Source organism: Rhea americana, unplaced genomic scaffold, assembly GCF_003343005.1.
Source record: "Rhea americana isolate MKP2758 unplaced genomic scaffold, rheAme1 scaffold_24, whole genome shotgun sequence".
NCBI lineage: Eukaryota > Metazoa > Chordata > Aves > Rheiformes > Rheidae > Rhea > Rhea americana.
This window is the reverse complement of record NW_028186357.1, coordinates 4,499,954-4,510,908: the sequence shown is the minus strand read 5'-3', so window position 1 is coordinate 4,510,908 and position 10,955 is coordinate 4,499,954. Positions and strand designations below refer to the sequence as shown.

Genomic DNA, 10,955 nt, shown 5'->3' with positions numbered 1-10,955 from the left:
CTTCTTTCTAAATAGCCAGTTCTCTGTGCACACGTTCCTTTAGGAAAATAAGTGTTTTTTTTTTCTTTTTTTTTTTTTTCTTTTAAGGGACAGGAGACAACACAAGGCTCTTATTACACAACTTGATGCTTAACAAAGACTAAATTAATCACACCTAGAGGAAGAGTTATCTTCTGTTGTTGTCTTCTGTTATATAAAATCATGATGCTTCCAGCAAGTAAATGCCAAGGTGAAAGCTGGGTTGCTTATTTTACAAATGACTGACATTGAAAGTGATGCTGTTGTAGGRCAGAGAGTTTTTGAACAATGTAGCCGTTGGATGTACCTCGGATCTTAGGGCATTTGGTGCTTTAGCAAAGCTGAAAGTCTCGGCCCGTTTAGATAGTGGCCTTTCCATCTTGTGTTTAAGGGAATCATGAGGTTTACAACTTAGGCAAGTATTTCTCCCCACCCTAAGGTATTGTCCATGAAAAGAAGTGATATCCATCAATCTGAATGAGGAATAATAGATGAAGGGCTGGGATTTTTGCCTTCTCTTTTGTTTTTTTTCCAATAGTCACCATGGGAAATACAAGAAATTCCAGGCTAGGTGATATTCAATATAAGAAATAGTGGCATCTTAGTAGCTGTCAAAGAGCTCATTTTGCTATCAAGCAAGGGTGTAATTCTGCTTGAGAGGAGGTGCTGTTGTCTTCTGAGTGATATTTTTGAGCTCTTGAGTTAGCAGGAGTTAACATTCAAAATTGCATATGTTCTGAGCATATGACATGTTTCTTTACATGCCTGAGGAATTTACAGCATTCTTCAGTACCTGCATGAATTCCCATTTCTTCAAAGCAATAGGTATGTGTGTATCGTAAATAACTTATCTGCAGAATAACCCTTGGCTCTAAAATAAAAATCTTCAGCTTTGCAACAGTGACAGTTTCTTCCGAGGGCTCTGTTACAATTCGTGGACCCTGGGAGGTGTGCACTTGCTGCTTAAGACCTCAGTAGACCCTCTTAACTGCTTCATAGTTACTAGTAGATAAAATAAAATACATAATATGGTTTTGCGGCTTCCTTTTGCGGTGGAGGTACGTGTAGGCTATGCAGTCTACTTGTTCCTAGGTGAAAGTTGCCACAAAGATGAAGTGTGATCAGATCAACAGTTTGCTTTGAAAAAAGGCAAAATCAAATTGCTGATCTTCATGTTCTAAGTTTGTAAATATAGAAGATCAGGGTGAGAGTGGACTTGCCATCTAGTTTGGCAGACTGGATGAGAAAAATGTCTTTTTGCTTTGTCTAGTTTGGTATACGTTAATGCACGCAGTGCAGGATGTGTTTAAGATGAACTGCTCCAGTAAGGCATGCTGATGCTAAGTAGTGCTTTTAGTTAACTCAGTTTTGCAGTTGACTGTCATTAACGAGGTAATGTGGGGAGAAAATGATCTTCTTTAATTATATCATATTCACACACTGTAATATGCATTGGGGGAAGAAATAGACATTCCTATATGAAGAACTGAGAGACAGAAACCAGTTTAATTACTTGTATACATTTTATAGTATGGTGCTATTAATAGAGGAGATGGAGGATATGTTTCTATTAGCACTGAGCCAGATGAATAATTCTTTTGAAGATTTGGAATATCAGTGATCCAACTGAAAATGTCTCAGTTGTGATGAGTCATATGTTAGCTTCATTCAGTGACTAAGAAATGGAACAGCCATCAATGTCCAAGCTGAGTCACGGCTTCTGAATATTTCCTGAAATCACTTTTTGTTTGGTAATGATAGAGAACTTAAAATTACTGTATTTGTATTATAATTTGCAGCCTGTAAAATACTAGTATGTATACTGTTTGAGATCAGACAAACAGCTAGAACAAACCAAAACGGGTGTGTCATATAGGATGGRTGAATAAGGAATAGTCTTCTGTAATTACCTTTCTTTCATTGTTTTTCTTTTCTTTATTATAATTATTTCTTCCTTGTACCGCTATACATGTGCGTCATAAGGAATGAAGCATAAGTGGCCCCTCTGACTTTTTGGCATTTGTGAGATAATAAGATAATAAGGTAATAAGACCTTTTTTTTTTTTTTTTTTWAAGCAAATCAAAGAAATTCTATGTATAGCAGAAGTAGGACAGTATGTCAATTTTATTCTTGAAGGGAGTCTTGTTTATGTATTGTGGGTGTCTCTGGGATAGAAAGAAAAGTGTGAGATCTGATCATTTTTTAAAAAAAAAAGTAGAAAGTTTTAAGATTTTAAGGCAACTTGCTGACTGGGGCAAGGAGAAGGATATATTTAAGAACATAGAAATGAGTACTCTTCTCACCTACTCTGTAGTACTTCATTGACTTCAGTAGTTATTCTCAGTAGAGGCTTACAGTGAAAAGCAGATCAAAAGTAGCAACCTTCTACACTGGAGCAAGGAAGCAGTCTACAAGATTTGGTGTTTTACAAAGTGAGTTATTGAACGTCCTAGACTGGATGGGACAGAGCAAGGAGAACAAAGTTGACCATTGCAGGTCTGACAGTGAAAGCAGTCTAGAGTACAATATTGTATCCACAGTACTTCCCATAGTATTTATTTATATATATATGTATATATGTATGTATATGTATATATATGTAAGTATATATATAAGCCATAAAGCTAAACTATGAGAAAAGAAAATGATATTCAAAATCCTGAGAATTCATGTTAAGTGAAGCATTGCAGATTTAGAAAATTAGATTCAAACATAATCCTAGATTTGATAAAATCGTGCTCCTCAAAACAGACAGATAACTTGATCTATGAAGTTCACACCAATATTCTCGCTCTTCCACAGAAAGGTTCTTGTAGAACCCCTGTGTCAATATGTTGATCCTGGTAATTCATATCCTTCTGTRTCTTAATTTACACCTGACTCTTGATTTGGGATTTAAAAACACTTATAACTGAAAAGAATTGTGCTTTTTCCTTACTGGATCAGTTTGCACTTCTGCTTTCCTCTTTGTGTGTGCCTTTACTTAAAGTTCAAGAACCACTTTCTCCTACTACACACCAGATCAAGCTATGCTGCTTTGTACTGATACAAGAAATAAATTATGTTTGTTCTCTAAAACAGTCATTGCTCATGACACGGGTAGTCTTGCGATACTCTGTGCAGCCAAACTTCCCTTTTCCTGTGTCTGTTGCAGGTTGGATTTTAATGAGGGATTTGATAAGGTTGGGTGTCTTGGAGATGGTTACTAAAATAGCTGTGCATCTTTGGACCTTCTAGGTTATYTAAAGAAAAATAGCCTCCCCCCAAAAAACCAAGTTTGCTGGTTAACATAGAACCCAGTTATGCTTTCAGACCCTTGTTATTAATAAACCTTATCAAATTTGTCTTGTATAATAAAATAATTTATTTCTCACTTTATTTGAAAGTGTGAAGCTTCTTGCTGATGCACAGGTATCTGCATCTTTTTGATAAACCGTAGGTAGCCAGAATGCATGTATGGTAGAGGAGTGGGGATGTAAAAACATATAAATCTATAGGAAAGTAAAGATGAAGTGAATGAAGAAGAAACTATCTGGGAAGTATCTAGAAATAATGACAAGTGCAACGCTTGATGTTTCGGCTAGCAGTTAATGATTTTAAAACATAAATAGCGTGTACATGTGTAGTGTGTTTTCWCTTTACTACATCTGTCCTAAAATTATATTTTACAAGTTTGTGGTAACAGAGGTGAACTGTTTTATTAGTATTGTTGCCTTTYATTTAGGCTAAAGGCAAAGAAGAGTGATAGAAACTAGAGAAAAACTGAATTGCTAGTATTATGTCATTAGATGCAAAACTGAATGTGCTCTTTCAAAAACTGGCAAGTTATAAGAAAGAGTATTTATAGAAGAGCTGCAATAATGTGTGTAATCCTCTATCTTTACCAAATAGCTGAGGTTTTTGCCATATCCTTCCGTCTGCTCACTGCCCCATTAAGAAGACACTACACATGTTCTTAGATTGGTTCATGCAGCACAGTTCTCGCTCTAGCTGCTCTTTTTAGGAAGAATGTAGGAAAGGTTAACTTTTTTTGTAAAATGCTCAAAATGTGGAAAGATCTATTCAAAAGATCATCACCAAAGTTAGCATGCACGAACAGTGGTTACCACTGTGTGTGTAGTGTTTCCTTATCAAATGATGACTGCCTTGCAGGCATTTTGTTATTTTGTTATTCAGGATTTCTTTTTCCTGTATCGACATTATAGTGGCAATTTAGAAGCCTTAGCCACTGGATAGGAAGAAGCCTTTCTAAATACCATTTCAAAGCTCCCAGCCTCATTGTGCCAAACTTTTCACATGGTAAATATAATGAGCTTTGTATATAAGCATGTGGTTTTGGAGTGTTTTTTGTTGTTTTTCTTTTCTTCTTTTTTTCCTCTCCAGAGTTTGTCAAGCTAGGTTGTCAGAGTCACTTAAAAAAAGCCCTGTAATCCTGCTTTTACACAGCTGAAAGTTGTGCATTCAAGTCTTTTTTAAAAGCTATGCCATAATTACAAATATTTAAATAGGTGGAATTTCCCRGTGACCTACATCTCCCCATGAATGCTGTCCTGTCTTCATGCTTATGTTTTGAATTTATTCTGTCTCTTTTTGTGTTTGGTCTGTTCAGTCTCTGTGTCTTGATTAGCATCTGACTAAGGCTCCATCTCATAAATACTTGTGCACATGAATAATTTTGTGTATCCAAGCAGTTGCTGGTTTCATATGCGTGAGTAGGATTGTCTGTGTGCATAGCTTCATAGAGTTGGGGGAGTTAATATGCAGCAATTTCAGCTAACAATAAATATAGGGCTCTGTTTTAGAACAATGGACTAGGGCTGGAGCATATGTTTTAGCTAGTTAGGAATATGATATGTATGCCATTTGTGCCAGAAATCAGTTTGTTGGGGCAATGCGTAAGGATGGTACTTTTTTTTTTTCCCCCTCTAGAAAATGACAGTGCTTTATTTTAAGAAAATTGGATACTATATTAAAGACAAAGTGAAGATGTTTCAAGATTTTTGCAGAACTGAGACTACAAGAGAATATTATAATTTATTTTTTCTGAGTGGCAACCCTGAAAGGACTTATAAAAACCTAAAAAGACTTTTGTAAAAACTGTCCAAAAATTGTCTAGGAGGAAGAGTTTTAAAACAATAGTCTATTTGATACTTAATAAGTTCTTGTCAAAATTTGGACTCCTGTCTGAGATGAATACGAGTCATTCCTGGAGTCGCTTCTAAGGTATCAAAGCAGTTACACCTGCTTGCTCTTGGCCCAAACCATCTATATCTGAGGCTTAACTGTTTTTTGATAGAATCAATTTTATTTGCCAGCTAGTGATACATTTACAGAAAAACATAACTTTTCATTCTCTTGAATTTTTAAATGTTTTTTGTGAATTGCTACTTGTGACTCCTAAACAGTCCATAAGCTTTGGCATTCTTCTTGTTGACAGATGTGGTTGCCTTGCATGTGTGCTTTTCCCTGAGGCCTGTACAGCAGTCTGTTCAATGCATGAAGAATGTGAATATCTTCTGGATCATCCTTATGCTGTGGAGCCCAAGATTTTAATACTGCCCTGAAGCTTTCTGGCTTTCCCATCATTCTGGTCAAGTTTTACTCTGATCTTTGGTAATAGCTTTGATTTTGTTTTTTCCTGTGTTTTACAGTGGTTTGAACTTCATTGATTTGATGGTGCGACAGGGGAATATTGACAACCCTCCTAAGACTCCACTTGTTCCTGGATTTGAATGCTCTGGAATTGTAGAAGCTCTTGGAGACGGTGTGAAAGGATTTGAGGTAATATATTCTTTATTTTCAGGTCATGACTAAATAATAACATATTCACTGAGTATTTTGCCCCCAATCCCTTCTGTTCAGCTGTCAACAGCGGCTTTCACCACCACACTGAGGTCCGAAAGGACAATTTTTCCTAGCTGCTTCCAATGTATGAGAATGAGCTCTTGAAAGAATTTCTAAAGCTGCTAATTTCATGATCTCTATGTCCTTCCTGAAAAGTCACTGTGCTGTGTACATATCCTGATAACTAACTAAAGACTGGAAAGGATGACTAATATGTTTTAAGAAAGTAAAATAAATTGCGTTAAGTGTTAAGTTTCTTAGTTTGGCCGTCTTTGCTATCATTATTGTTCTGTATCTCAAAACCCACATACTGCTGAGTTTAGTTTTTCATCTTGAGCTAGCAAGACCCTTTCTACACTAAGTATTGTCTATTACGTTGTGTGCRTTCATGTAGCACAGATAATGGAACCCCAATTCGGGGTATGTGACTTTTTTCTGATCACTCAGAAAAAGGATCTGTTTCATCTGACAGAATAGTGTTAAATGAAAAATAGTTAAAGATGCAATAAAGCTTTTGTAACTGGTTGGCRTTATGTACTCTTCAGTACCTCTGTTACAAACAGCATTCTGTCCTACCTCATATTCCATTATTGATGCTAAACATCTGTGTTCCTTCAAATCTTGCACTTTATTTCCTGCAGGAGGTATAAAAACTCTGAAATAAGAAAGAAGTGAGTTAATGCACAACAATCCTATCTTAGCTATTTGCTGATTCAGTCATGTCATCAAATAATTACATTTTCTGAATTTGTATTGTATCTTAAGAATTACCTAAAAGATCTTTTAGGTAAGAGGTAACATATTTTTGCTTCTCTAGAAGAGTTTCGGAATTGATCTGAGTGAAGATAATGGCCCATTTAGTTTTTGGTAGGGTCTCAATAATGAGCTCTCAATAAGACATTTATCCATTTCCCCCTCCTGCCCTGTCTCCTCCTCACAACAAATCATGATTTTTCAACATTTTTGTGATAAACAATAACTAAACAATAGTTATTTTCTATTTGAAAAATCTAGTGTTTGAATTTTTCAGCTCTTGTGTTTTGTATTTTATAGTTACACTCCATCACTCCATACAGAAGAGTATTCTCTGACAGTAGTATAGAAAGTCTCTGCTCTAGATTAGCATTCTTAGTTTAAAATTTTTGCTATTTTTAAAGGGAATCATAAGGTTACAGCATATGGTATGTATTTGAATGACATTGCACCTGACCGAATATACTGGGTCTCTTTAAAAAAGTTATGTCTCAGAACTTGCTATAAAAACCTATTTGTGCTCCAGTATACTCCTGGAAATTGAAACAGGTCAATTGAACCAATTGAACAACAGTCTGTCCCTCTTTTTTTTTTTTTTTTTTTTTTTTTGTGTGTGTGTGTGATCTACATGGACACAGCAGTGTTTGAGGAGATCCAACACTCAAATAACTGCTCTACACAGATGTGAACCCATCAATAGGGAAATGTACCATGAGGAAAAGAATATTCTGTTTATTTCTGGAACATAGAAATGCTCATGCATAGAACAGGAGCACAACAGATGCTTGTCTTGTGGATGGGTGTTTGTCAACAACAGTGATGGCAGGAACGCCAGAGATTGCACCCTACATTTTCTGGCCTTTTTCACTTTGTAAAACCCTGCCACTTCAAGCCTCATAAAAGCTATGGGGATTTCATGCACTTGAAATATGTCTCATTTGCTTTAGTCTGTGCTGAGACTGTTTCTTATACCTGAGATATTGCCAGCCATTTACTGTCTTCATCTGCTCTGATTGCATTATGGTATGACAAGTCAAGGCATTGAATGGCAACCCATCTTCACAGAGTTGTGTGAGAACATACTTTACATTGAAGGAGAGCTTTCATTTTGCAATAGCAATGTAAAAAGCCTGTTTTTTCCCCTGTTAAAAGCAATAGTTGAATTTCTACTGAGTTCAGGTGAAACAGGACTAATCTCTCTAGCTGTGGGATGATTCTTGGTCTCCATGTCCGATTAGGCCTTAGTTCCTAAGCACTGTGTAACATTTGCAGTAAAATGTAGTTTTTATTGTTACTAAGACAGAATCACTAAGAGGCACTTTTCTGTTCTGCTTTCTTTTTGATTTTTGTTTACAAGGGGTACAGGATATATTAACATCCTTACTGATTAATTTTAGCAGAATTCACATTTTATACAGTTCTCTAACAGCAAAAGAGATCCACAGAGTGGCTACCAGTGATGCATTGTTAGTCTGAATGTATTTTTCAAAAGGAGGAGGAATTTTGGTGAAATTGGAATAACCATTCTGTTTCAACACCTTCTTTCTAAAAGGTATAAACCCTTCAGAACTGTCACCAGCACCTTAGCATTTAGCAAACCCACAATATCCCAAAGGCAAAATGTTCCTATGCTATAAGCATTTGCCTTAAGGTACAGAGTAAATGTTCTTTACTTTTTACTATGGAGTATGGTTGAAATAGCCCAAAAATAACCCATGCTATTGTTTTCTTCTTTGTGTGTAGATTGGAGACAGAGTTATGGCTTTTGTAAACTACAATGCATGGGCAGAAGTTGTATGTACCCCAGTAGAATTTGTCTACAAGATCCCAGATGACATGAGTTTTTCTGAAGCTGCTGCATTTCCTATGAACTTTGTAACTGCCTACATGATGCTCTTTGAAGTTGCTAACCTAAGAGAAGGCATGTCTGTGCTGGTTCACTCTGCAGGAGGTGGGGTGGTAAGTTGGACCACTTTTTTCCTGCTTGTCAGATTTGCTGTCAGCAAATTGCTGGAGCAGTCTGATGCGTCTTGATTCCTCAAATGGACAAAATCCTGTTTGATTTGATATCAGACTTTCCCATGTGAGAGATTGCAGGGGAAAAATACTGCATCTGTTTTTCCATCAAAATACTAGTGTAAATGGTTGGTAAAAGCTTTTGTTGAAATAAAAATGACCTCCTAATGAACTCTACCTAAACCCACCTCCAAAAACCAGTAGTAGAAAGTGAGAGGTCAAGAAGCAAGTGTGGCCCTGTACATCATGTTCTTAAATTTATGCACTTGGTGGTAGTTCGATATCAAAGAAGACTGTAATCAAAGGAATAAATAAATCAGCTCCCTGCACAAGGTATTTGTAGCTAACCATAATTCTACTTGCAGTAAATAGCTGCCTTGTAATACTCCCACAAACACCATGTGTGTGAGATGTTTTCTCTGTGGAAGATAATGTGCTTTTTCCTTTACTGTGGAGGTATTGAAGCAATGTAAAATGTTATCATGCAAACCTGAGGAAAATATGCAAATGCAGAATTTGAGTCAGCAATGGCTGCTGTGTGTTATAGTTGGGATCAACAGTAAAGATGCATTGCATGGCAAAGCAACAGTTGGATGGATTTGGTGGAATACGAAGCAGGCCAACCAGGAAATAAGAAACTGACAGGTTGTATTACCAATTGCTTGAATTATCTTTCAGAAAATATCCCTCACTTGGAAAATACTTAAGCTTTGTACAGAACATTAAGATACTAACAGGGGAGGAATTTACTTTTTAAATTATGTAGTTTTTTTTTCCACAGGACAGACTTGTGACCTGAGAACAGTGGCAGATCTCAGCATTTTAAATTAGAGTACCTCTTCTGTTTTCCTGTTAATGTACCTTATTTATGGTAATTTAATATTCTGATGACTACTGAAGTTTGGCAAGCAACCCCAAACACCTTATCCCTAATTCTATGCCATTAGACCTTCTTTTGGGGCTTCATATAAAATAAGGCTTGTAATCAAAGGAATAAATTCATCAGTTCCCCACACGAAGTATTTTTAGCCAACGATAATCCTACTTGCAGTAAATGGTCCTCTTGGAATACTTCTGCAAATGAATGGAATTTATAATCTTATTATGCTTCAACACAGTACAACCTAGAGCATTATGGCTGACTTTATTGTTCTTTAATATTAAATCTTTTTATGTGGAATTTAGGATTGTTAAAGCAACCCAGGGGCACAGGTTCAGGGAGCCTAAGGCACAGCTTTACTTGCAAGGCCGCTTGCCCAATTGATACAATACAGACCCAGGGCTCAGCAAAGAGATTAGCAAAACGCCCCCCTAAAATTCCAGTACGTACGCATATATCTCTTGAAAATGGACTCCTTGTCTTTGTTCAGAAACAAGGGTCCTTGCTATATTTCTTGTTTTCTCTGTTTCTTTCTCTGCTCTTGATCACCTGTTAGTTCTTTCTTCTCTTCCCTTATACAGCATTAATCCTCTGTCTCCTCTCTCATACTCTCCTTCACTAGTGTCCAGCGTCTTTGCTGGACTATTTCTGTCAGGAACTGCTCTTTCCTCTCTTACTACAGATACTCAGTGAGCATCTTTCTACTGGTCCTCTGCTGTAGTTGTTTGTGGATATTCTCTGAGAGAAACTAAAGGAAGGCCAGGTCCTGGTTGGCTGCCAGAACAAGGAGAGATCAAACTATTGCCTGATAAGTAGTTAAATAAACYAGAGCCTCCAGAATAAAGACCAGGGGTTGGGAAAGAACTATCAGGCTGGGTAGTTCCTGTTACAGGTCTGTGTATGATCCTGGAGTGAGCATATGTGAGCAGGACACAGGGCTGGCTAGCCAGCTAGGATGCTGATCCCTGTGTCATAGGGGAGAGTGCCTCTTGCAGCTAGTCCTCCCTGATCAAGGAAGACAGTGTATAGCTAAAACCAGGAAGGAAATAATTTTCACGTTGCTTGATAGGTCTAATGAATAAAATTTCACTCTGTAGTCGCACATTTTTTTCCCTTCTCCTAACCAGACATCAAGATTTCAGAGTAAGTGTGCTAAAGGCCTGGGTCTGTATTGTGCTTTGCACTGCTCTAATATTCTGTTAATCCATTGACAAATTCAACAACCTCAACTGAATGAATTATTTTCACTAAATTCTTTGCTAATTATACAGAATAATAAAATCACTATGGAGAAAGATGCTTTTTGTACTGTTGCTTTAATAGATGCAAGACCCGTTAACATTTTCAGTAAGTGGGAAACCTGTCCAGTTTGTTTCTAAATGTCATAGAAATTCCAGAATATTTTAATGAGACAATAGGCTCCCTGTGGGACTAGAAGTTTAT

At 36.8% G+C, this 10,955-nt stretch overlaps 1 protein-coding gene across 1 annotated transcript in view; it reads left to right on the top strand.

Moving 5' to 3' along the window:
• Positions 1-5,655: 5,655 nt before the first annotated feature.
• The window catches only part of VAT1L (vesicle amine transport 1 like), a 48,667-nt gene continuing 43,367 nt past the window's right edge, over positions 5,656-10,955 (top strand). Inside the window, exons 1-2 of the mRNA XM_085306429.1 lie at positions 5,656-5,800; positions 8,360-8,575. Of these exons, the coding sequence (XP_085162555.1) occupies positions 5,693-5,800; positions 8,360-8,575 (324 nt within the window). The 5' untranslated portion in view covers positions 5,656-5,692. The remainder of the gene's footprint in view (positions 5,801-8,359; positions 8,576-10,955) is intronic.